The sequence below is a fragment of the Trichosurus vulpecula genome, chromosome 3 (genome assembly GCF_011100635.1).
Source record: "Trichosurus vulpecula isolate mTriVul1 chromosome 3, mTriVul1.pri, whole genome shotgun sequence".
NCBI classification, from domain to species: Eukaryota; Metazoa; Chordata; class Mammalia; order Diprotodontia; family Phalangeridae; genus Trichosurus; species Trichosurus vulpecula.
Genome location: NC_050575.1, coordinates 98010034 through 98037839, shown reverse-complemented (window position 1 = coordinate 98037839; position 27806 = coordinate 98010034). Strand labels below are relative to the sequence as shown.

The following is a 27806-nucleotide window of genomic DNA, read 5'->3' as shown; positions in this document are numbered from 1 at the left end:
ACAAGTCATAAAAAGGTGTACGTAAAAGGTGCCCAAAATAGAATAAATGCTTAATCATGATTGGCGATTATGCTGGCATTCTTATTCTCTTTCTCACTCCTTATCTTCTTTTTAAGGGATTACTTTTTTTGGTTGTTCACTAAAAAAAGCTTCATGTATCTTATTTTTTAAAATTTTAACTGAAAATTTAAATTTATAAGACACAAATGACATAACATCACTGCATTATTTCAGTACTCCAGAAGGTAGATATGCTTCTTCCTCTTCTGAAAGAAGAGAGAAGGAAATATTTAAGCAACATCAGTTGTTAGCAGAGATGTGGATTTCAATTGAACAAACAGTCATTAAGATCTTACTGTGTGGTCTTTATATTCTTGGCTTTTTATTTGTATTTCTAAGAAGGAAGATTTCTTCCAATCTCAAGATTCAATGACTATGTAAACGAAGAAGCAGTATCAAATTGAAGGAGAATTTCTTTCCAGATAGCAGTGTTCCAAAGAAATTAACTACTGCATTGGGTAAAAGATTGAACACAAAGTTTGACATCATGATTAATGTAGGATTTTCCAGAATCGTTATTTCTAATAGAACAAACGAAGTTAAGACTGACCAATATTTGATGCATTATCATTTCTATCAATAACATTTTAATTGATATTGGGTTAAACCATTTTACCAGTGAAGAGCTAGCTCTTACAAATCATATAACCCATGATGTATTTAGCAAAAGAGTAAAGTCTCTAAAGTTCCCTTTTTTCCAAAGTAATTTCTTTTTGTCCAAATATTAATGTGAAAGTATCGAAATGCTAAAACTTCACATTGGAGAAGCAATGTTATCAATCCCAGTGGATGTCCAGTTTATGTATCTTCTCTGTACCTTCTCACCTTGTTCTCCCAGGACTTCCCTTGACATTCACTCACACAAGCAATCTATAACATAGGAGCTATTTTGAGGCAATTTCTGTGTATAGATGAACCCATATCTGCATGACTGAGTTAGAGAGCAAAAGTGCATTTTGACTTACCAACTGTTGGATGACTCTTTCTACCAAGGTTGAGAATCTGATGTCTTCAGTTTCTCTGTTATCATATACATATTTAATCAGTTTTGCAATGGTTTCGGTATCAGTTTCAGACTCAAACTCATAGCCTTTGGTTTCCTGAAATATTTAATTGTATATGCAATATCAGCTAACCATTGTGATACACTCTATGACCCAATTATTCTAATAGATTTGCTAAGACTTCTTCTACCCCACCTCCCTTTGCATTAGTTTAGGATGACTTTAGGTAAAAATAAACATTCTCTAAGGCTGGATAGGATAGAAGTAACTTTAAACCTACACCAGAGAAATTCAAGGTTCTAGAGCTCCTACCAAACTGTAAAAGCTTTGAGTTCAGGACCAGTCGGAGACTTGTGGTCTGTTGTACACTGGCCTAAGTTTATAGCATCAAGCAGAAAGGGAGTTGGGTTGATCTCATCCAACCTCCTCACTTTATAAATGAGATAACAGACTCAGAGAAGTTAAGTGGATTGCCCAAGGTCACTTATGTAGTAAGTTGAAGAGCTGAGATTTGAAATCAGATCCTCCAATTGCAAATGCAGTTTTTTTTCCTACTTCATGCTGCTTTTCAGAGATCACTACCAGATCTTTACCTTCAAATTTGTGTCCTATAGTTCTCCTCCTTTTCACGGTCATTACCCCTACTCCTTCTCCTCTCGCTTTTCAACACTTTATAATCTGGCTCCTGACTTCACCACCCAACTCAAATGGTTTTTTCTATAATTATCAATGATTTTTAATGGCCTTTTCTGGGCCTTTTCTCTATCTTCATCTTTCTAGAGCTCTCTGCAGCATTTGACGCTGTTGACCATCTTCTCCTCCTAGATGCTGTCTCCTTTTGGGTTTTTTTTTTGATTCTGCTTTCTCTTTGATCTCATCCTACCTATCTGACCACTCAAATCAATCTTTGCTAGATTATCAACCATATCTGACCTCAGTTGTAATTACCCCCAAGACCCTCTTCTGTCCTGGGCCACCTTCTCTTCTCTTTTGGTGACTTCAACAACTCCTGTGGGTTTAATTACCATCTCTATGTACATAACTTCCTGATCTACATATTTAGCCCTACCTTGTCTTTCTCCTGAGCTCCTGTACCACATCATCAGCTGCCTAATAGACATTTTGAATTGGATGCCCTGGAAGCATCTCAAGCTCAACATGTCCTAAACAGAAATCATTAACTTTCCCCACAAACCTACCTCTCTTCTGAACTTCTCTATTTCTGCCAAGGGCATGATTATACTTTTGATCACCCAGACTCAAAACCTTGGAGTCAGTCATATCCCTTGGGTTTGTAAGATGAAGCATCCCTTGCCCCACATACCCAATCAATCGCCATCTCTTGACTGAAATATTGCAATAGCCTCCTAATCAGTCTTCCTGGGCTATTAAGATGAAAGCATCTGTCTCCACCCAAGCTTGAGTAGAACACCCCACGTTAGGTTAAATTTCTTGTAAGGCTGGGTGGGGTCTGATCAAGATGGAGGAGAAATGCAATTTCATTTTCAGTAATGTTCTTTAAGAGATATTAAAATCAGGACCTAAATGAGGTATGAGGGGAGAAAAGTCAATACATATTGGAGGTTGGTGTCAAAGGGGGCTTCCAGCCACTAGTGACATTTGAATTGGACAATTGGATTGGGGAGAAATTCAACTGAGGGATGTGGAAGTGGGAGAAAGAAGGCTTTACTAAGAGAGTGTAATCAAATGCAAAGAAATCAGAAGGGACAGGATAAGAAAGAGACAATAAATCCACTTTGACTTGGATGTAGATTGTGTGAAGGGGAAAGTAAGATAGAGATGGAAAAGTAGGTTGGAATCAGATTAAAAATTACAATTTGAGGCAGCTAGATGGTGCAGTGAATAGAGCACTGGCCCTGGAGTCAGGAGGACCTGAGTTCAAATCTGGCCTCAGTCACTTGAGACACTTACTAGCTGTGTAATCTTGGGCAAGTCATTAAACCTCAATTGCCTTGCTTTCCCCCCTCCAAAAATAGAAAAAAACAGAAACAAAGATTATAATTTACTCAGCAGACAATGGGAAGTCACTGATGGTGAGGGAAAGGGAAAAATCAAAAGTGGTACTCAGATCCCAGGCCTAGATAACTAGGACAGTTATTGCACCATCAAAGGAAATAGAGAAATCAAGTGAAAAGTCAGATTTCTGGGGGAAAATAATGGAGTACAGTTTAGGAAATGTGACATTCAGGTAGAATCAAGGATATAAGGTTGGGATAATGGAGAGGTTGGGAATGGAGATAAAAATATGGGTCATTTGTTGAGGGATGATTCTTATAAACAATTCCTATTTGGCTTTATTTGTGGTTCAACTGCACATTTTTGCTTATCTGAATTTGTTGAGAATGTACATCATTTACAATGGAATAAACAAACAAAAAGAGACCCTCCAGATTTAGAAAGCATCAGTGACTGATATGGAGTGTAAGATAATAGGGTAACTGCTTCATTTTGTTAAATGGTCCTTTGCTTACTGATCCTTCATCTTCCCAAAGTTCCTAGCTTTTGTCAAAAAAATCTTGCTTATTAAATCCCATCCATCTCTAAACCTGTGATGACAAAGAATGTTAAGGACGTTAAGGTTTAACTTCCAAGTTAATGATTAGCCATGACATACCAGAAATTTCCTTAGATCCTTGTAATTTGTGATGATTCCATTATGTATAACAACAAATTCTGAAAAAAAACCCATAAGAATGCAATTATGAATATATCACAATAAATAACAGAATAATTTGAAGAATTCTCAGAACATTTCCCCCAAGAAAATAGAAATTGTCAATCATCTCATTTAAAATAAATGATTAGCAGGAACCCTAAATTTGTATGTGTTTTCATATCGAGAGATACAGTGAATCAGTTGGTTTACGTGGATGCTGCAAATTCTAAACTGTTGTGACATTATAGGTTCATAGATGTAGGGTAGGAAGGGACTTTAAAGGCTCAACCCTCATTCTACAACTGAGGAAACTGAGGCCCAGGGAATGTAAGTGACTTTCCTAAGCTCAGAAAGATAGTACTCGTTAGAGGAAAACTTTGAACACAGATCTTCTCCAGAGTCAGTACTCTTTCTCTGTTCCATTATAAATGAACAGCCACTATCTGGGCAACATCTGTGATGAAATATATGGTATTGGCCAATTGTTACCTCCCCGTTTACTTTAATGAAAAGGCCAAGCTCTATAGTCGTATTCTGAGAGATATCACCAGGTTCTAAATCTTCCAGAAAATGGGCTCCTGACCAAATTTTCTGATGCTTCACTGCCCCCTGGTGTTCCATCTTTCTCTGGTAAGATGCATTATCTTGGACAGAAGGTAATGACCCTTTTCTAAAGTTTGGGAAATTCAGTAACATGTTGTTTGAATTATATTGTGATACTCTCTGCTAAAGAGAAGCCCCGGACAGTTTTGTAAACCTATACGCCCATCAAATGATGTAAAGTGGCCACATGCCCTGGGTGGGGGTATATTTCTTTGCTGTAGGTCATTCTCTCCAGCAGCAAATGATGTAAAACAGTTCTGTGGATCCATGCAAGCCTGTATAAACTTAATTGGGTTCTTTGTTGTGTAGAAATGCATCTTTTGTGATATACCTATATATATGCCTTTATATGTAGAGGTGTGTGCGTGTGTGCGTGCGTGCGTGTGTGTGTGTGTGTGTGTGTGTGTGTGTGTGAGAGAGAGAGAGAGACGGGGGGGGGGGAGGGAGAGAGGGAGAGAGAGAGAAAGAGAGAGAGAGAGAGAGAGAGAGAGAGAGAGAGAGAGAGAGAGATGTAGAGTAGTGTTCATGGCTCAGCACCAACTTTTGACATGAGGAAAAACATCCTAAAAACCAGAGCTAACCAAAAGCAGAATGAGTTGCCTTGTCAAGTAATTGGTTTTTCCTTACTGCAAAGCTTCAGGCAAAGGCTAGATGGTTGGATATATTGTGCAGGCAATCCTTGTCTGCCCATGGGTTTGTCTAGATGGACTGTGAGGTCTCTTCCAACTCAGAGAATCTGTGAACTGACTCTAAGTACGGACTAATGGATTTTGTCTAGTAGTTCAGGGGTACACTGACCTCTAACAAGTACCTCCTTATATTAATACCAAAAAGTGGTAAGGTCCTTCAGTGCTTCTCTATCTGTTTACAATAAGCTATTCAGATTTGTTGACATCTCTAATTTCCAACCTACTACCTCACTGTGCTAAGCCTTTAAGACTGAAAACACAGAAAAAGTTTTCTTTTTGGTTTCAAAGTTTTCAGTTTAACCAGGGAAATGAAAAAAATTTTGGTTTTTTTTCATATAGTGCTTCCCAATACCCTCATGCATAAAATTTTACCATATGCTTATTCACTAGGTCTTGACACAGTTAAGTATCTTCATGACATACTTTTTTCCAGTTGGAATTTTTATAACTACTCATCAAAAATCAATCAGAATAAGCAAAAAGTATACAGAATAATATAAAGAATAAGAAAGTTTATCAACATAATTTTCTAATTCTATCAACAGTTCCAGATCATAAAACAATACATACCATTAGTTTTGTCTGATCTCTGAGGATGACTGTTCACAGCATTGGGGACTCCATGGGTTGCCCAGCGAGTGTGAGCAATGCCAAAGTGGGTTTCAAACTCTACTTTCAAGTCCATTCCATCTTGTTCTATATTAAATAATAATAGTAATAATAATAATAATAATAATCTCTTATATTTGCATTTCATTGTACTGCGTACAAAATATGGTCACATACACAATCTTATTTGTTGCTCTAACAATTCTGTCATATAGGCAGGTCAAGTAATATCCCTATTTTATATATGGGGAAATAAAACCTCAGAAAGGTTATATGACTTGCCTAGTTTATAGGGTCACAGAGCTACAGCTAGAAGGCACCCCAGAGGTCAGCTAGCCTGGCCATTTAATTTTACAGATGAGGAAACTGAGTTCCAAAGAGGATAAATACTTTGCTCAAGGTTACATAGGTGGTAAGGACACATGGCTAATAAATATTACAACTAAGACTAAAACTGTGATCTTTTGGCTTTCAGTCCAGTATTTTTTCCATTTATAATTTTTTTAAAGGGACATTTTACACTTAAATGGACAAATTACAATAAGGTTAGAAGACACCATTTAATTTCATTTAGTCCCAGAAACATAGTGCCTTTCAGAGATTTTTTTTTCAAACATCTATTTTTGCAGATAATAGAACTATTCTTTATTTCTTCAAGCTATGCCATTTTCAGATAGGAGTAAGTATCTCTTATGCTAAGCAGAAATTGAACAAAATATTTCAAATATCACTTACTATAAAGTTCCTCATCCAGGGCCTTGACTTTTCCTCTTTTCTTAACTAGCTTGATATGCCTTTCTTTGTCTTCATTATTATTTCCATCAATCGCTACACCTGTAATTTAAAATAGGTTATTTTTATATTAATTGAATTTTTGTTTAGATTTTATTGTCACAAAGTTTTGTAGAATACACACACATGTATGCACACACACACACACACATATCCTTTTGGTGCTTATGCTCTATATAGACAGCCAGACATTTTATGGAAAGAACTTATATTAAAAAGGCTCTTTACCTGCAACAATAAACATCAGAATAAGTGAAAAGCATCCAGACATATATAGAAACAAAACAATTAACTCACAAAATAATGTAAAATGAAGAGTGTACAATAGCTCAATAATAAATTTTCTGGCACTAGATCTAAATTTATCATATTCCAGTAGCAGTACCTAGTAAAGGCACAAAAAATTCTTTACCAGTAATATCAATATTTGGTTTTTCATTGTAAAACATTGCTTTTAATCATATATGCTATGTGCTTATCTCCCACATTTTAGCTTAATAAAGGGACCTTGATTTTTAGTTCAATTCTTTCTGTTTATCAACTTTGGATAAAAAAATACATATAAACACATATACATATGTGTGTGCGCGCATGCGCATATTGCACAGAGCATACTCTTCCTTCTTCCTTTCTCACCATCTCAGGGTTTGACACCTTCCTTTGCCCCAGGCCTCTCAGAATTACACTTTTTGCCTCAACTCTTCCCCTTGCCCAGGCTTCCCAGAACCCAATCCTATTTGATTTCTCACAAAGCTTAGATGAAACTGGAGTTACCAACTCTTCCTTCTGGTGGGATATGAGAATTGTGGACCATTGGGTCTTACCATCTGCCCTTTCACTATACTCTACAGATTTCTAACACTGTCATCAGGTCAATAATATAGACCAAGGCCCTCTGGGCTTCCGCATCTACCACATTGTATCCTTAGGACTTCTGGGTTTTGTTTTTACAAGCTGAACTTGTAGCTGAATTTTCTTCTATGTGTTGCCTCAGTGTGAATTCTTTGAGAGCAATGATGATCTTGCTTTGCCTGTTTTTTATCCTTAGGCCTTAGCACAGTACTTGGCACATAGTGCTCATTCACACACATACACACACACTTATTCATAGATTTATATATTACACTTTATTTAACAAACATTTTATGAAACGTACTGCCTAGAGATACAAATGTTATAGGAGACCATTTGGTACCTATTATTCTTGCTGTGCCATCTGAGAAAATGCCCTCTTTGCTAAGAGCAAAGTAAGTCTACTGGCTGATTATTAATAGGAAGCACTCCAATGGGGACACATGAGCTATAGTAACTATAGGTAACCCTAGAGCTGGGAAAAATAGCCACCCACTAGAGAGCTAGTCTTTGAGTCAGACTGCAAGCTAGGGGAGTAGCCCAGCAGGAGTGCTATACTGTAGGGCTTTATCCAAATATTTGGGTCTCCTATGCATTTTTTGAGATCAGCTGGAGGGATTCTCCATCTGGGATGCTCCTTCATAGATGACCTAGTTTTAAAGAGATCCCGTGGATAAAATTATCCTATTTATTTTTCTTCTTTTGTTTTAGACTAGATAGTCTGTTTTCTGGTATGTTTCCTTTACAAATCAGAACATTTTCTTTGAGATAATTTCTACATAGTTGGATATATATATATATATATATACACACACTAAAATCCGTTATATTACTGTGCCCATTGTGAGAATGGAAACCAATATTAAAGAGTATGGATTTTTGCATCCCCAGAATATTGGTGTCCAATAACTTGCCCAGAGCACAATATGAGGGTTCATATGTTTGTTTTCCTTTTTGTCTTTTTGTGACATAAGTCCAGAGAGTTTGTTTGAGATCCTTATGGACTATAGAGCCACAGAACAAGGTTTGCCTGATGGCCCAGTAAACTCAAGAATCTGTGGGGTTCTCCAAAAGGGATTAATCTCAAGTACTTAATCCCTTTTGAGGAGCCCCAAATCTCTGGGGCTTTTCTAAATGATCTTCCTTTTTAATTTATCATTTATATCCTAGAGAAGGCTGAATTTGGGCCTCTAGTTAGATCCTTGGAGAAATTTCAGGTGCTCTGTGTGTACGAGACCAAGAATCCTCATACCCCCTGGAATTAAGCCCAGTTTGCACATATGTATCCAGAGCAGAGGAGTCCTTTAGTGGGAATAGAGAGAAGGCAAGTACTCCTAAGTCCAGTGCCAGTTTGTGGTAGTACTTGATACTTGACTGAGCCCAGACCAGAGAGATTCCTCAGTTGGAAAGGGAGAGAAGGTAAGTGCCCCAGTCCCTAAAATGTGTGAAAGGTTCTATGTTGTTACAAAAGCACCATGACATTAAGGTTTTGATGACCACTGGATGAAGGCAACTGGCATCTCACAGAAAACATCTAGTGATTAACTAAGGGAATCTGTCATGCTGCCTTGGTCCTAGACATAAAAAAGTAAGCAATATAGCTGAAGGCAGCTGTGGAAGAGAACCCTTCATATGCAGCAGGAGCCATCAAGGCAGGGAGGGGCTTTTCTATTTCCCCATCCTCACCTTTATTAGTTACTACACCAATAGAAGATAAATGAGGAGGAGAAACACATATTGCAGGTAGACATGGTTAGAGAAAGACTTATCCAACAGAGGAAGCAGCTTCAAGGATTGTAACCTTGACATTAAGGTTGGACTGTGGTGAAAAGCAGACCATGGAAACCCAGAATGAGGACCCTCTATAAAGACAGAAAGAACTTCTAGGACTTGAAGCACCAGGACTTGTGAGTTGCCTTGCCACACATGTATCCTGCATGTATGATTCACTGCCTGGTACTCCAAGTTTGAGCCCATTCTTTCCATCTATGTATTTGTGAGAACGGGATTTTTTTATAACTAACATTCTTGCTATGCCAACTGACAAAATGCCTTTAATAAGAGCTAAATGAGATTAGCAACTGATTGTTAATGGGAAGCATACTGTTGGGGGCTTGTGAACTACAGTATATAGCCTCACATAATTACCATTTGACTGCAAGGTAACTGCCGTCCTCTGAGACCTTAACCCAGTGCAAGTTGGGGGAACAGCATAGAAGGGCTCCCTATATATACTCCCCAAAAATCTGGGCTGCTTCCCCTCTGAAAATTCTCCTTAAAAAACCTCATGTCTCCCAATGAAATCCTTATCTTACCTCATCCATATTTATCTGTCACTCCATTTGTTCTAGCACTTACTTAAAATTCTGTAAAGTAGTACTTGAGGATAACTCTTATGAAGATGTGTAATGCCAAGCAGGGTAGGACTTTTTGCCTTTGTTTTTTTGTTTAGGAGTGCTTCTCAGCACTAAGGCAATCAAGTACCTTTGACGAGTCTCTCCTTTGGACTAATAACTAACTACTTGAGGGAAAAGACCATTCCTCCAGTTATTCAGAGTACCAAGTAAGGGACTTGGGAGATATTCATAAATGTTTTTGGCTGACTGGATTTTCAAGTTAAAATAAAACTTATTTGATCTTTTTTTATTTTAAGAAATTGTTCTTCTGTGGAAATTATTTGGCTTGGATATAGGTCACTGACCAATTAAAGTTGAGCTACGTATCGCACAAAATGTCCTTTCCTAAGACATTTATGCTTCACTGAAAAAAGAAAATGACAACACGTTCTTAATGGCTAGACCAGGGCAGCAGCCTTTAAGGGCAGGGGTGGGGAACCTTCAACCTTGAGGCCACATGTGGCCTTCTAGGTCCTTGGGTACAGCCTTTTGACTGAATCCAAGTTTTACAGAACAAATCATTTTATTAAGGGGATTCTGTAGTCCTTAGTTTCTTTATCTATAAAATTGGGGAGTTGGACTTGATGAGGTTTAAACTCTCTTACAACTTAAGATCCTATTAAAGCAAAGGCCTGCAAGCACTGGGAAGCCTTTCTAAGCTGGAGAGGTTTCCAGTAGGAGCATGCTGTCCTACATAGACCAGACTAGCTTAGTGGGGAGATCTTTATGAACAAAGTTGGCCACTAGATGGCGAACTTTTTGGCCTCAGTAACTCATGGAAGGAAGACTGATTAGTGGATTGAGAGCTTGCCTCGGAGTCCAGAAGGCCTGTACGCAAACATGGAAAAACCATTTAAACTCTCAGTGGCCCAGGCAACTGCCTAAGACTATAAACTGCAGAGAAGCCGCTTGAAACACAGAACTGATCATATCACTTCTCTATAGAATATCTTCTTAGCTATGTCAAACCAATGAAATCACAGGTCTAATTAGTTTTTTTTTCTTGAAACAATCTTGTCTCCTTTACTTTGCATAGGCTGAACCTCTCCCTCCTCACTTCCATGTCTTGGCAGCAGGGTTTTCTTTCAAAACTTCACTTAAGCACCACCTTCTACATGAGGCTTCTCTTGATAGACCTAGCTGCTAGTGTTTTCCCCTACTCTCCAACCCCTCCCCCACCAAAAAACAAACAAACTTGTGTTTATGTATTTTGTATAAACTTACATATAGATGTATCTTCCCATTAGCATGTAAGTTACTTGAGGGCAAAAATCATTTCACTTTTGTCTCTCGACATCCATCACTTAGCACTGTCACTGGCAAGCACATAGTAGGCACTTACTAAAGGCTTATTAAGGCAGCTAGGTGGCACACAGGTTAGATAAGAGTGCTAGGCCTGGAGTCAAGAAGACCCAAGTTCAAATCTGGCCTCAGACATTTATTGGCTGTGTGACTCTTTGCAAGTTACTTAACCATGTTTGCCTCAGTTTCCTCATCTATAAAATGCTCCAGAGAAGGAAATGGCAAACCACTGTAGTATCTTTGCCAAGAAAACCCCAAATAGGGTCACAAAGAATCAGATATGGCTGAACAACAATAACAAAGGCTTATTTATTGATCTACTAAGGCATGAAGGGTTGTTTTTTTTTTTTAAATTGGTATTAGTGGAAGCAATACCTTTATCATAGCTGCTCAAAAGTATTGAAGGTGAAGGGTTTTCCAGGGAGGCAGCACAGTGTGGTAAAATATGAGAAGTGTTAGACCTCGAGTCTGAAGAGATTTGGGTTCAAATGTGACACTGTGTGACCATGGACAAGTCTCTTACCTTCCTTGAGTATCAGGTCCCTCATCTATAAACTGGGGATAATAATACTTGTAGTACTTACCTCACTGGGATGGATAATCCATGTAAAGTATTTTGCAAACCTTAAAGTCCTATATCAATGTGAGATATTATTATTCTATCTTCCAACTGTGATTAAGGACTTGATGAGATTAACTTTAGGGTTAAAATTAGTATCACAATATTCCAAGATAAGGCTTCAATGAAAAACATACCAGAAAATGCCTGGACTATGAGAAGCTACAAGAAAATGGATGTTGAGAAAAGAGAATGAACACATGTAAATATATTAATGCTAATTTTAGCAGAAAAAATCATACCTGCAGAATCATATCCTCTGTACTCTAGCCTCTGAAGACCCTTTATTAACGTTTCAAAAATCTCCTTTCTTGTTCGGGGCACTTTGTAGTTCATATAGGCAAAGATTCCTATCAAAAGGAAACAGGAAAAAGACATAAATAAATAAATATTTCTAGGCTACCTGGAATGCATTAGACAGTAATATGCGGTAAAACTGAAGTCTTCAAAGACTTCAAAATGTGTCTGAATGTTGTCATCCTAAAAAAGGTGTAGCCATGAGACTGAAAAGGATAAAAAAGAATCATTTGACTAGAAGCAACTTTTTCTCATCTGTAAAATGGGGAAGGGAGTTAGAACAACTGATCTCTAAGATCCTTCCAATGCTAAGAACCAGAATCCTATGAACTCTCAATTGTAATATATCTGACTTAATAGAGGGGAGGCAACTGGTACAATTCATTCTAAAATTATCTGAATCTGGAATGTATAATATTTTTTAAAAGCTTTTCCTTACTAATTGCATTTTGCCTCATTATCCTCAAATAAATTTTTCTTTCCTAAACACACAGAAGAGCAACTCTGTGGGCTATTGATAAAAGAGCATAGGTAAAGGGTCTGTGATTTATTCAGACCTTTTGGTATGTGAACTCCCTCCAGTAACTAAGATCAAAGCCCCTGTAGCAAGCTGTTTATGACTCAGTAGATAAATCTGAGGGAGTTGCCTGAGACAGAGAGGATAAGTGACTAGATTAAGGTCACATGCTTAGAAAGTGTTAGAGGTAGCATTTGAACCCAGATCTTTCTGACTTCAAGGCTAACACTCTCTCAACTATACTATACTGCCTCTTGGGATTAAAAATGACTGTATTTGGGGCAGCTAGGTGGCACAGTGAGTAGAGCACCAGCCCTGGAATCAGGAGGACCTGAGTTCAAATCTGGCCTCAGACACTTGACACACTTAGCAGCTGTGTGACCTTGGGCAAGTCACTTAACCCCAATTGCCCTGCCTTCCTCCCTCCAAAAAAATGGCTATATTTGGGATTAAATATGTCTTGCAGATAATCTGTACACAACACATCTTATACATAGTCCCATTCATTTAAAATGTATGTGAATTTGTGGCTTGATTACACTTGAAAGAATTAAGACTCTTATATCATCTTCAATGTGAAATAAATATATGGATTGTCAAATCTCCCAAATTCTCAATTAATTGATATAGATTCTCCTGTATGTTGAAGTAAATTCAGGAGATAACTAAATCAGGACTGGGGAACCTGCAAACCTCTAAACTTCACAGAACAAATTCCCTCACACAAGGATTTGTTTTGTGAAATTGAGATTCAGTAGAAGGGCCGCACTTGAGGACCTTCTTAGAAGGCCACATGTGGTCTCCGGGCTGCTGCAGGCTCCCTACCCCTGTTAGACTATAAGCCTCTTGAGAGTAAGGGACGTTTTATTGATCTTTATACTCCTCATAGTGCCTAACATAAAGCCTTGCACAGGATTCAATCAGTCTATTGACAACAAATGAATGAGGCTATAATCAAATTCCAGTAGATGCAGAATAATTAGCATTGGATCTTTTTATAGCCAAAGGAGATAGATGTTATGTTGTCGACAATGGAACTTAGTAATGCTTTTTATAGTATCACAAATGCCTTGTGTTCTTGTCTGGTTTCTTGGCAATAACATCTAATATTGCATGCAATTCAAATAAATAGAACCTAATTAACAACTATCCTATATGACTAGAGCCAAACGACCATAAATGATCACCAGCCATATGACCATTTAAAAATAGAAACTTTACCCTACACCCAAAGGCAGACATGCTACTTTTTTCAGTTATGTTCTTTCACTCATTTCCGTGCCAAATTTTATGAAATATTTAAAGATATGTCAGGCACATATGTTTAGTGTGGCATCTTTGTGACTACAAAGTTGTAGGAAACAGCCTTTTGGAGGCCTGCTTTGACAATGTTACCAGTGTGCTATAGTTGTTAAAGATTCCTTGTTTCTAAGGAACTCAAACTATGCTTCTGCACATAAAAAATAGAGGCTCAACTGAAGTCCATGAACAGAAGAACTTCAGGCTGGGTAGCAAAGAAGCTCACATTCCCCTCTCTCCTCCTCCCAGGAATAAATATAGCTCTTAACATTAAACATGTACAATACTTTCTTCTTTATTATTTATCCATGTAATAGTACCTTACATTGATGCTATATTATTTTATGTGATACTTCCTTCACAATAATCCTGCATAGGAAGCATAAGTGTTATTATCCTCACTGAGAAAACTGACACTCATAGAGGTTATGTGACATGTGCGAGGTCATAGGAAAAGTAAATATCAGAACCGGTAATTCACCTCTGTCCTGATTTCAAGACCTCCAATGCTCTCCTTTTTTAAGAAACATTTTATTGGTGCTTTAAGAAATCTCACTGTAATTTCTCAATGATGACCTCTTGCCTTCTGCAATAGAATCCTGCTTTGTACAAAGGGAATACAAACATGGACAGTTCAGCAAAAACAAAAACAAGAACCTCAGCCCACTGCCATGCCTGATAATATAAGCCTCATTCTGCACCTGCAATTCATGGCTCCAGAGTCACAGAAACTTGGTTTAAACAAACCTCCAGCATTTACTACTACATGTGTAATCTTGGACACATCATTTAACCCCCCAGACCTCAGTTTCCTCATTTGCAAAATGATGGGGTTGGGTCACATGACCTCTACTATCCCTTCGGCTCTGGAGCCATCTACACCACACTGCCTCGTCTGTGCTTTTCTTTCTCAATAAAACATCCTTTCTACTTGATTCTTATTACGCATTATTCCTAGTATTGTACCAACATAGCATTTATCCAATGTTCTTACTAATTAAAAAAAGACATTTCCTAATTTTGCGTCTTTCTATATATATTGAATTTCTTTAAGGAAGCATCCATGCTGGTAGCCTGTAAGGTTGCAAGCCTCTCCCAGGAGACCAATCAATAAAGAGATTGATGAAGCCCCTATGACCACGCTGTTGGACCCACTGAAATTTGGGGTACACTGAGGGACGTAGCCTAAGTCAGACCAGAAGACAATGGTCCTTCCCCTTAACATGGATACTGAAAGTTCTTGGGAAAGAGGAGTGATCACCTGGGCCCAGAGGGATTGAGCTCAGCAAAAATGAGTTGGGTTCTTTTTATCAGAACATTTTATCCATAGGCCTGAGTCAAATAAGTAGGTCTAAGGCTCCCGGAATAAAAGTCCCAGTTCTGACTGCAGAACAACTTCTCTTTAATGGGGTTATCCAGACAGATGACTTAAAGGTTCCACCAAAGACCATCTCCCCTACACCAGCTCAAAATATCCAGACTTGTGCCAAATAAATTAAAAACTACATCAGAGAAGAAAGGAAATTTTCCTAATTAAAAGATATTAAACATAGAAGCAATTCTGGGTTGGGGAACCTGTATTTGAATCCCTGGTATGCCATTTATTGGTTCTGTGACCTTTAACAAGTCACTTAACTCAGTAGTTTCAAATTCAAATAGAAATAGTAGCTGCTAGTCCGTATCCAAGGATCCCTCAGGGTGTCATATTGACTCAGTTTTAAAATGTATTATTATGTTTTATTTTATTTTTACTTATTTTGTTAAATATTTCCCAATTACATTTTAATCTGGTTCAGGTTGGCTATGGGAGTATTGTGGGACTTGTGTTTGATAACTCTGACAGCCTCTCTGGGTCAAGTTTCCTCAACTGTAAAGTGAAAGGGTTGGACAAGATGACCTCAAAGGTGCTTTCCAGTTCTAGCTTTATGACCTGATGATCCTATGAAAAAGAAGACAGAGAGAGGAAACTGTGTGTTTATACTCCAAGCTGCATACCAAAGAGTTTAGGAAGAATAGTAGTTGAGACACCCAGCAATACACAGGAGACGTAATCCAAGAAGGGAACCAGATGGATGATAAAATCCAACAGATTGTAACAACAATGTTACTTGCAGCTACTATGGCTGTGTAAGGCCAATAACACAAGCACACAGGAGGGCTGCTAGCACAGGTTCTTTGATCTGCTTTTCTAAGGAAAGCAACATTAAGGGGTTTACAATCTCACTTTAATTAAACTTACATATATCATTCACTTAGTTCAGGGGGAAAAGTCAGCGCCCTGAACTTCAGAGCAAATATAAACAGCAATTACAAATTGAGAAAATATAAACAGAGCAAATAACACAAACCAACAGAGAGGCTTCTAGCTGTCTGACCAAAGCTATATATACATAGTTACTAGAAAGAGAAGCACCAACATCTGGGTTTTCAAAGCCAGGGGGCTCCTTAAGGGCTACCCGGAGTCTCCACACCAACACCCTTCCAATGAGTGAGCCCTAAGCAAAATGCTAATCTCAGAGTATAAACTCTTCTTCAGGGTCAGAGGGTATCACAACCATGTGATTCAAACTCATGTGACCTAGACCTTCCCAGACTTAAGCAGGTCATCAAAGACTCCCCATTCAATCAAAGACTCTTGAGTGAAAAAAAGGCAAGACTGAAAGGCACTTGATTACCTTAGTGCTGAGAAGCACTCCAAAACAAAAAAAAACAGCAAAAGGTCCCACTCTGCTTGCCATTACAAGGATATGGTATGTGGTGTAGTAAGAAGAGTACTGGAAGTGGAGTCAGAAACGCCTAGGTTTGGGTCCTGCCTCAGACATAGGCTACCTCTGGAGTTTTGGGAGCAAAAGACTTAAACTTTCTGAAACTCATTTTCTTCATCTGTAAAATGAAGGACTTGAATTTGACTCTAAGGTCTCTTCTATATTCTTATGGTCCCTTCCAGTTCTAAATCTATGATCCTATGATCCATTGTCCCAAATTTCTACTTTCAATGCACATAGTATGGCCAACAAGCAAGATAACCCAGATGTTTTAATTCATGAGGAATTGACCTCATAGCTATTACTGAGATGTGATACATGACTGGAATGCAACTCTGAATTTAAAACCCCACATAATTCTGACCTAGGCATTCTCCTCTTTTCCCTCTATACTACTTTGCCTGGTGATCTCACCAGCTCCCATGGATTTAATTACCATCTCTATGCTGGCATTCTTAAATCAACCTATCCAGCCCCAACCTCTCTGCTGACTTCCAATCTTGAATCCCCAACTGACTATCAGATATCTTAAACTCAACATGTCCAAAACTGAACTCATTATTTTTCCCTCTAAACCTTCTTCCCTCTCCCTTCTTATTTCCCTATTACTGTCAAGGGTAATGCCATTGTCCCAGTCCCTTGGACTCATATAACCTAGGTATCATCCTTGACTCCTCATCAGCTCTCACTCTCATATCCAATCTGTTGCCAAGGCCTGTCAATTTTACCTTTGCACCATCTCTTGAATATACCCCTTCACTCCTCTGACACTGGCCACCACTCTGGTACAGGTCCTCATCACTTTATGCCTGGACTCTTAGAATAGCCTGCTCATGGATCTGAATGCCTTAAGTCTTCTCCCACTCCAACCCATCCTCCATTCAGCCACCAAAGTGATTTTCCTGAAGTACAGGTCCAACCACGTCACTCTTCTATTCAATAAAGACCAATGGCTTCCTATTACCTCCAGGATCAAAAACAAAATCCACTATTTGGCATTCAAAGTACTTCATAACCTATCTTCCTCCTATGCATCCAATCTTCTCACACTTTATTCCTCGTTGTGGAATCCTTGATACAGTGACACTGGTTTCCTGGATATTCCCCCAAGAGATTCCATCTCTTGGCTCTGGTTATTTTCTCTGGCTGTCTCTCATCCCTGGAATTTTCTCTCTTCCTTTTCTCAGACAATTGACATCCCTGGCTTTCTTTAAGCACAAACTAAAATCCCACCTTCTACAGGAAGCCCTCTCTAACCCCTCTTAATTGTAGCACCTTCCCTCTTTTAATTATTTCCTATTTATCCTGTATACAACTTGCTTTGTATGTTTGCATGTTGTCTTCTCCATTAAATTTGTAAGCTCCTTGAGAGTAGAGACTGTCTTTTGCCCTTATTTTTTGTATTCGAAGTACTTAGCACAGTGCCTGGCACATAGTAGATGCTTAATAAATGTTTATTGAATGACTGACAAGAAGCAGGACAGGTAAAGGGGGAATTGGGTAACATCATATACTAAGAAAATATACTCATAAAGAAATCCAGGAACAAGAAGAGGGAAGCATGATAGTGAAGATGCAAATATGAAGACTAATGGAGGCAGGATCAGGACAGATAGGCTCATCAGCATATACTACAGACCACCTAGACAGAAAGAGGAAGCAGATGAAGAGTTTGGGAAATAGATCAAACAAACCTGACACAAAAGAACGATATAATCTTGATGGAGAACTTTAATTATCCAGGTATTCACTGAAGCTTTCCCTTCTTAATGATAATTCTATCCTTCAAAAAGTGGAGGAACAAACAAGGGAAAATTCTATTCTCAATCTGATCCTCAGCAACAGGGAGGAACAGGTTGCTGAGGCAGGAAGTGACCAACTGGGGAACTAAGAGGAAAGTGACCACTCCATCTTAGCATTTGTGACAGAGAAAGGAAACTAGGGATAATTTGACAAACACCCTAGATTTTGAGGAGAGAGGATTTTAAAGGGATTTAAAGGCTAATTAAGCATAAGTCTGTCAGTCAACAAGCATTTATGAAGTGCTTGCTGTGTGCCAGGCACTGTACTAAGTGCTGCTGATGCAAAGAAAAGGCATCTTTGTCTAGAAGAAGCACAAAATACATATTCCTATTCTTGGGAGAGAGATAGAGGACTGTGGGTATAGAATGTTGCATGTGCTGTGAGGCAGACTTTGTGTGGTTGGTTGTGCTTATTTTCTTCATTAAAAATGAAAGTTTGATGACCAGAAATGACTATTGGATTTAAAAAAGGATCAAAAAAAACTTTTTAAAAACCCAGATGCTTGCTGAATTAAAAAATAGGGATCAGAAAGCATATATACATACACACATATAAAATATTGCTATATTCTACATAGCCTAAGATTATAATTCATATTCATATTAACTAAAATTTCTACAGGGGATGTCAACCCAGGAAGAATAGGAAACACTCAAGAGAGAAATTTTGAAGACATTAGGAAAAACTATTTTAATGAGAGGAAAAGGGTGGCTTTCTCAAAAGGAAATGTACAGAAGATAGCAGGAAGGTTAGGATGACTACAAAAGCATGGCATGATCCTGGTTTTTTTTTCAGAACTCAGGAATGTTAAGTATCCAAAGGAGCTAAGGTTAATTTCATAAGGAGAAAGGTAAGGATAAGAAAAAGGGTGGAGTTTGTTTTTAGCTGTGTTGGGGGATAGAAGATAATCAGAGGGATAGGACTACTGCTCAGAGAAGATGGAATGACAAACAATAACTGAAAGTGTGTAATTCTTATTTTCCTTTTGTTTTATCAGCTAAGGAGAATGATCTTTGGACCGGAAAGGCTTAGAACACTGCATATGCACCAGTCAGAACTACAGTTAGAGTTTAGATAAAAATTAACCAAAAGAAAAAAGACATTTAAAATTATGGCTAGCAGCAACTGAGGAATAGCTGAACATATTTGGGCAGGCAAATAAAATATTCCTGTCCCATAAGAAATTATGAATATTGAGAATTTGGGGAAACTTAGGAAATTAATTTGAAATGATGCAGGATGAAAAAAGCATATTCTAAACAATATATACAATAACTTCAATAATGAACAAAGCCAACTTAGAGAGGCACCAAAACTGTAGATAAATGTGATGGTCAATGTTGAACTACTTTGTCCAACTGAAAGGAGAAATCCCTTCTTTTTGTTAGCAATTGATATTTTTTTCAGAGAATGCACTTTGAAAGGGTATCCATTTTTAGGGAATTGCCTTGTGCCACAATGAAATTTGTTAATAAATTTTTTGAAAAATAAAAAAATTAAATTATGGCAAAAATAGTTCCCTGATATTTTTAAGATGTAGTTTGTAGGGTGCCTGAATTGCAGTTTTGGGACCAAGCCAAAATATCTATCTTAGAATGAGCATAGGACCTGAAACAAAGAAAGGCCTATTCACTGTGATTAATAGAAATGTTTCTGGCACCTTCTCACCTGGAAGCCTATGCTTACTCCTGATGTGGCCCCAATTTAGGATTGGGCATTTGTGGTCAACCAGACCACATGCAGGATAGACTCAAGCCCTGTAACCTTCATGGGTTATCTCATGGTGCTGTGGGCCCAAACCTCATGGGACTACTTTAATTCAGAGTGGTCTCCACAGGTCTAAGAACTGGTAGGTTACCTCTGTCCTTCATAGTGTCTACTTAATCTATTATGTTAGATTCTGGAGATACAAAGACAAAAATCATAATGTATACAACGTATACACATAAAAGCATATAGAAATGTATACAGGTGTCCCAAAAGTCTTAGTGTAGTTTTAAGCTACTAAAGCTTAAATAGCTAAAGCTTAAAACTATACTAAGACTTTTGAGATAACCTGTATATATACAAAGTGAGTAAAAGTTATTTGGGGTAGGGGGAAGGAGATCAGGAGAGGCCTCATGTAGGCAGTACTACTTGAGTTGACCCTTTAAGTAAAGTAGAGACTCTCACTAAGGAGTGAGGAGGCATGCATTCCAGACATAGGGGACAGCCCTTACAAGGGCATAGAGATGGGAGATGGAATTCTAGGTGTGAGAAACAGCAAGTTGAGTTTGACTACACAGTAGAGTGTGAGAAGAGGAATAAGCCATAAAAAGCCTGGAAAGGAAGGCTGAAGCTTAGTGGTGAAGGTTTATTTTCTTAGGCTATACATGTACAATCATATTAAAGATATTTCCACATTAGTCACATTATAAAGAAGAATTAGAACCAAAAGGAAAAAGCATGAGAAAGAAGAAATGAGAGAGAGAGAGAGAGAGAGAGAGAGAGAGAGAGAGAAGAGAATAGTATGCTTTGATCTGCATTCAGATTCCTTAGTTCTTTCTGTGGACGTGGATAGCAGTTTCCATCATGAGTTTTTTGGAAGGGGAAGGGTTTTAAAAGACAAGGTGAGGAGTTTGTGCTTGATCCTAGAGGCAGTAGCGAGTTACTGGAAATAAATGCATTGGGAAATGAAATGGTCAGACATGCTTCAGGAATATCACTTTGACAGCTGCATGGAGGATGGATTGAAGAGGGGCATAACTTGTGGCAGGGATACCAATTACGAAGCTGTTCCAATAGTCCAGGAGAGTTGATGAGAATCTGAACTATGGTATTTGTCAGATGTATAAAAAAAGAGAAGGATGTATGAGAAATCACAGAGGTAGAATGAGCAGAGCTGGCAATTGATCAGATAGGTAGAGTGAGGAAGAATAAGGAGTTAAAGGATGACTCTGAGGATGTGAACTTTAGTTATTGGAAAGCTGGTCGTGCCCTCGCCAGAAACAGGGAAATTCAGAGACAAATGCGATTGGGGAGAAAAGATAATGAGCTCTCTTTCAGATAAATTTGAGTCTGAGAGACCTACAGGATGTTCAGTGCTAAATGCCCTTTAATTAAGCAGTTGGTGATATGGACTGGAACTTAGAAAAGAAGCCAGAACTAAATATATAGATCTGAGTCACTTGTATAGAAATGATCATCAAACCCTTCGGATAAAGTCACTGAGAGAGAATAAACAGAAGGGCCCAGAACAGAACCATGAGGATACCCTCACACCTAAGGGATGGGATATAGATGATGATCCAGCAAAAGATACTGAGATGGAGTGGTTAGACAGGTTCAGGAGCCTAGAAAGGAGAGAGTGTTCTAGTGCTCTGCAGTGAATTCAAGAAGGATGAGGAATGAGAAAAGGCCATTGCATTTAGCAATTAAGATATCTTTGGTAACTTTGGAGAAAGTCACTTCAGTGAGTGATAAGGTAGGAATGTAAGGAGTGGAGTGGCAAGTGAAAGGAGAGGAAGAGGAGGCAATGAGTTTGAAAAAAAAGCCTTTTTTAAAAGGCATTTGGCTGTAAAACGGAAAAGAGATATAGGATAATAGCTTAAGGTAATGGTAAATGAGGTGAGGCATTTTTAAGAATAGGTATGTTGCATATATAACCTATACCAAATTACTACCTTCTTAGGGAAGGGGGCAGGAGAGGGGGAAAATTTGGAACTCAAAAATTTTATTTAAAAAATGAATATTAAAATGTGTCTTTACATGTGATTGGAAAAAATAAAATACTATTGAAAAGAATAAAATACTATTGAAAAGAAGTGTTGGTAGACATTTGGAAATAAACTAGCAGATAGGGACAGATTGAAGATTGGGGGGGGACGATTGCAGAGGCAATCTGCTAGCGATTGGAGGAGATGAGATCATGGGTACAAGTAGAAGGATTGATCTTGGTGAGGAGAAGAGAGTATCTCTGTATCAGAAATTGCATAAAGGACAAGAGAATGAGACTTGACATCAAGAGGTTTTAAGATTACTTCAACACCACAATATGCATTAAGAAAAAGAAGGACAAAGAGAAGGTAAAGGAAAGAAATCCATATGGGAAAATTACCTTGCAAAATAGAGAAAAGAATGACTAAAAATGTGTAACAACAACAAAATCTCCATTACATACAATAATATACATACAATAATTGTTATAGGACAAAAGAAAGCAAGGAGACCACAGAAGGAAAGAAGACCACATTAACACAAGACCTCCAAAACCAAAACTGAATGTATTACAAAAATCTCCAGCGATTAATAATTTGAATAAGAGATACAAAAGAAGATCTGGTATCTATAAAGATGGAATTAAAATCAACAAAGGAAAAAAAAACAAAAAAATACAAACATGGGACTCAAACAGTTTGGAATGTTTGGCAGAAAATCTTAATAAAATCCTCTGAGGAATAGAACGATCCAGATGGATGAAAAAATTGCCTAGGCAGTAGAAAAATTAAACAACAGCACAATTGGAAAAACATTTGAGAGCTCAACAAAGGTAATGAAACTAAAGGACACAGCTCAGAAAAACCAGAAAAATATTAAGCAACAAAGTGCATCAATATCATAGTTCAACATCATATGAGAAGTTTCCATGGAAGTATTGAAAACAGAGGGCAAAGTGCAGATTAATATAATGCATAGGCTGTCAAGAGGTAGGGAGAGCCCTAAATTTTACTCATTCAGAAATGTAGAGAGTAAACTCCAGAGTTTCAACAATAAAGAGAAGCACTTAGAAGCAGCCAGGAAGAAATTAATCTGATATAAAATGAACACACACACACACACACACACACACACACACACACTATTCATGCACTATTCTTCAACTACAATTAGAAGCAAAAGTAGTAGATACAATGAAATATACTGAAAAGCAACATTTAAGGGTGGATGGGAGAATTATGGAAGCTACAGATAGGGTAGCCAAAAAAGAGGGAAAAAAGAGGGTCATTGAAGCATTTTTTAAAATGCACAGAAGAGAAGAGAAAGGATCATAAACAAGCAAGGAAGCTTCAAAAACTACATGGAATTTGTCATACACTTATAGAGAAAAGCAAACTATATAAAATGGAGTCACAGTTTCCTATACAATACTTTTATTCCGTTCTACTAAGCATATGGAAATGTGCGTTTTATTTGATGTTTGATAAATTCAGAATTCTTAAAAAAATAAAAAAAGAAAAAACAAGGGAAATTGACCATTACTTCAATATTACCTTGTATAGCAAAACAAGATATTTTGTCAGTAGATTTATACACATACACATACACACACACACACATTTTTTAAATTACCACTAAGGAATTTTGAACTTTCCTATAAAAGAAGGCAGCACTGGGTCAAAATTTTTGCCAGGCAAACCAGCCATCAGTCTTGGTAACTCAATGTTTATATTCTCTAAGGAGTAAAAAGATTATTGTCTCTTTGATGTTCCATCATACAAAAAATGTCTAGGTATAATGTGAAAAACTTCAGAGAAGAGGAATAGTAGAAAATAGATAATGCTGATGAAAGGAAATCATTATTGTACCTTGAATGTGGTAGCCATATATAAAATTCAAACTAACGAAGAGGTTAGGGTATGAGGTATAGAGAAAGAGTAATTCCCTCTAGAAATGAGGGAAAGACAGAAAAGTTAAACATGTATACATTTTATTTGGACGCATCAGTTACTTCCAACTAAATTATACTCTCTCTTACCAGTTAACTTCCATTAAAAAGTGCACGTGTGTGTGTATACACACATACAGACACACACACATACGGACACACATATGTATATCTGTATGTATATAATTGCCTAAAATAGTGACTGAAAACATGTATGACTTTCCATTTGGGCAATTTACCACTTGTTAAAAGAAAAGATCTATGTTTTAATTTTAGCAATTTGGGACTGAAATTGTCCACTGTGTCTGACCTGCGTTTTGTTGTCTTCATTTATATATTCCAATCATGGTATGTTTGTTCTTTTGGTCCTGCTTTTTTTTTAAGAGAGGGAACATTTGAAAGTATATCAGTACAAGTACAGTTCAGGAATCTATTTTGTGTGGACGGGAGAGGGTTCAGACGTGAGTATGTGTCTACCCACGTGAATAGATAAAAAATATAATTAATATAACATAATATGGTAGGAGAAAATCAAACTTAACAATTATAACCCTCAATATAAACAAAATGAATTAATCAAAGCCTGTGGGAAAATCTTTTCACTAAACTTTATCAACTTTATCATCTCTAATAAAAGTCTGATATGTATAACTATCGAATTCATGAAAAAGGAATAAGTTGGAGAGTCACTTGTCCATGTGGTAAGGATGTTTCCTTAAAACTAGAAGATATAACACATAAATCCAGTTAACTTGATGCATATGACAACACAATGAAAGCAAGTAAGTCAGGGCACCACTGTTGTCTACCTATTCACATTATAAAACTCCTTCCCCCCCCATACTTTATTTACATGACACACAGCCACTGAAAAACAGACCAAGAGAAAGCACCAGTGGCAATCTGTGTATTAAGTATTGGTAAAGCTTGTTTTCTTTCTTTTTTTAAATTAAAAAATTTAAAGAGGGGTTCTAATACTTTCTTCCTAGATCCCAATGAAGTCTTGTGCACCCCCTAGAGTGAGTAAACCCCATATCAGAGACCAATGCTTAGGAGTTTATGAGTTATATATGTGGGGGTGGGTGGGTGTGTATGTGTATGTATATACATATTTAATACCTTATCGTGAGAAGTGAAAAAATGAATAAATAAACCTATGAACCTCTCTGAGACCCATGAGGCTCATTAACACAAGATTATCTTTGCTCAGGACACTGGGCATGTCCCCTTTTCCTGTCTAACACCCACACCCTGCATTTTATACCATGGTTGTAGAAGATAAATATCTTCCAATCAGGGCCTCTACCAACATTCATTACCCAGCATCTTCCCACCTGTAGCATTGGATTCAGGAAGTCAACCATCCTCCCCAAAGTGAGATCTTACCCCCTCCCTATAAAATCCATAACTTTCAGTTGTCTCAGCAAGCCATGCTTAAGAAAATAACTATGACCTAGGCATGATGCACCAACTAGCTGTGATAGAGAACTTGGTAAAACTAGGTATGCCAACACCAAGGGCTAACATCATTGACTTCCTTTTGTCTTCCTGTTCTGGTCTGAAGACTATAACCACACTTAATGCCTCTGTAATGAAACTGGCTGTGTCCTTTCTTTATTGCCTCTGCTTTCTCCTTGCCCTATGCAGTTTTGCTTTATTTTGTGTGAGTTTAAAAAACACACACATGATCTACAATAAAAGGCCTATTGATTTATACATTACTGGTTGGTCTCCATGGGAGACACTGTAGTGAGACATGAGAGAGACTGGAAAAGGAACAGAAATGCCTTCATCAAAGAAGGTGCTGTGCTATTTGAGCAAAGCAGAATTTCAGTAGCTCAAAAGAAACATGAACTGTGCAAATCTAGAGACATCAATCCAAATATTCATGTGGACAATTTGTGCCTGACCTGTGGCAGAGCCTTGCAAGTTCGTATTGGTCTGATTATCCACAGTCTGACACATCGTATCTTGACTCCAACATAGTGACGTCATTTTGGTCCTCTTCGAGAAGAAAGAACAACCAGAACCAGGCTGATTAGTCTGATTCTTTGGTGAAACCCCCCTGAGTCACCTAAAAGCTGATACGGATTCATAATTCAGCTTATTTTCTATACTTGGTATTGAGGAGTCAATTCTATACTATTCCTACTGCATATTTTTTCTAATGTTGCTCCAAAAAAAAAGCTTATAACGGTGTTAAGATTGGGGCAGGGAAATCATACAATCATATGAATTCCTATAAGTAATCAGTCATCCAGTTTTTTATTTTATCCTGAGTTACTTGCCTTTTCCCTGAGCTATAAGATTAGTAAGTTGATTTTAATGCAGGTCATTCTTTATCCAACACATACAAAGACACACAAAGTCACAAGGATGATTCCAGATGTTTCAAGTTTTCTTAAATAAATTCATTTTAATTATTTAGAAACTGCATGTAGTTTACATAAGACTTCCTCTTGATAGTTGTTATCCAATTTATTAAAAAAGCTGAAAAAACAAATCATAGCTAATTTGTATGAATGTGTGTATATATATGTAGATGTATATATACACATATTTGCACTGTACATATATTATTAGGACTGTATGGGAACATATATTTAGGGCTGGAAGGGGCTTTAAAAGACATCTACTACAACCCTTTTATTCTACAGATGAAGAAATCCAGAAAGGTTAAGTGACCCAATTTCATACAGGATAGATATGGTAGAACCAAGATTTGAACCCAATTCCTTTGGTGCCAAAACAAACACTCTTTATCCTGCAGAGAGTAGTTCATGTTCAGAATCTTCCAGATGGTCTCAACCTCCATGTAAAGTCCATAAAGACAGAATGTGAATTGGTAGAGAAAGCTTAACATTTCCATCAGGGAAGTATCCTTCTACTGCTTATAAGATTCACAAAAGTTCAAATGAGTATAGTCACTAACTGTAGTACCAACAAATTCTCTTTTCATTTCTGTTTTCAACACAACCACCAACAGAATTCCAAAAACTATTTGATTATAAGGTTCTGTTCTGGCTCTAAAATTCCAATGAAGTACCATGTCTAAATTATAATATCTAAGACTTCCCTATTATCAATGGAAAAGTAATGTTTTCAAGAAGAGTGTCTTAAAGACTAGGAAACCATATTATCTTTTGAACAAAAAGAGAGGAAGCTCCTAATTCCTAGGGACACAGGGAAATCTATGAGCTCAATTTTCTTAGTAGCCAAAAATGGATAAATGTTTAAGTTAAATCAAGAAGCTATATGGAAAAGAAAAAGTGTCTAATTTAAATTCTTCTTTAAGGGCAGCTGGGTGGCATAATGGATAGAGTACAGGGCCTGGAGTAAGGAAGATTCATTTTCCTGAGTACAAATCTGGCCTCAGACACTTAATAGCTGTGTGATCCTGGGCAAGTCACTTCACCCTATTTGCCTAAGTTTTTTCATCTGTAAAATGAGGCAGAGAAGGAAATGGCAAACCACTCCAGTATTTTTGACGAGAAAGTCATAAAATGGGATCACAGAGAATAGGAAATAACTAAACAACAACCCTCTTTTTTTCCTTTCTTTTTGGAGGGGGGAAGGCAGGGTAATTGGGGTTATGGCTTGCTCAAGGTCATACAGCTAGTAAGTGTGCCGAAGGCCAGATTTGAACTCAAGTCGTTCTGACTCCACAGCTGGTGCTCTACTCACTGAGCCACCTAGCTGCCCCAACAACCAACCATCTTTAAGATCCCTTTCCAGCTTTAATGTGACACTGAGAGTTTGGGGAGTTTGCTTCAAGCTAATTGTACCAAGTAGTACAAAGAACACTGGCTCTCAAAATATTAAAAAATAATATAATATCCATGCTGTTAAACTTTCTAAAACTATGGAATTTGCTGAAG

General features: G+C 37.6%; 1 protein-coding gene across 2 annotated transcripts in view; it reads right to left on the bottom strand.

Annotated features, from left to right (window-relative positions):
• The window catches only part of GFPT2 (glutamine-fructose-6-phosphate transaminase 2), a 59259-nt gene that overhangs the window by 23466 nt on the left and 7987 nt on the right, over positions 1–27806 (bottom strand). For both annotated transcript variants that reach the window (XM_036748069.1, XM_036748068.1), the window contains exons 2-6: positions 11846–11953; positions 6378–6476; positions 5604–5729; positions 3700–3758; positions 1026–1160 (exon numbers count right to left, since the gene is read on the bottom strand). In XM_036748069.1, coding sequence (XP_036603964.1) covers positions 1026–1160; positions 3700–3758; positions 5604–5729; positions 6378–6476; positions 11846–11953 — 527 coding nt within the window. The remainder of the gene's footprint in view (positions 1–1025; positions 1161–3699; positions 3759–5603; positions 5730–6377; positions 6477–11845; positions 11954–27806) is intronic.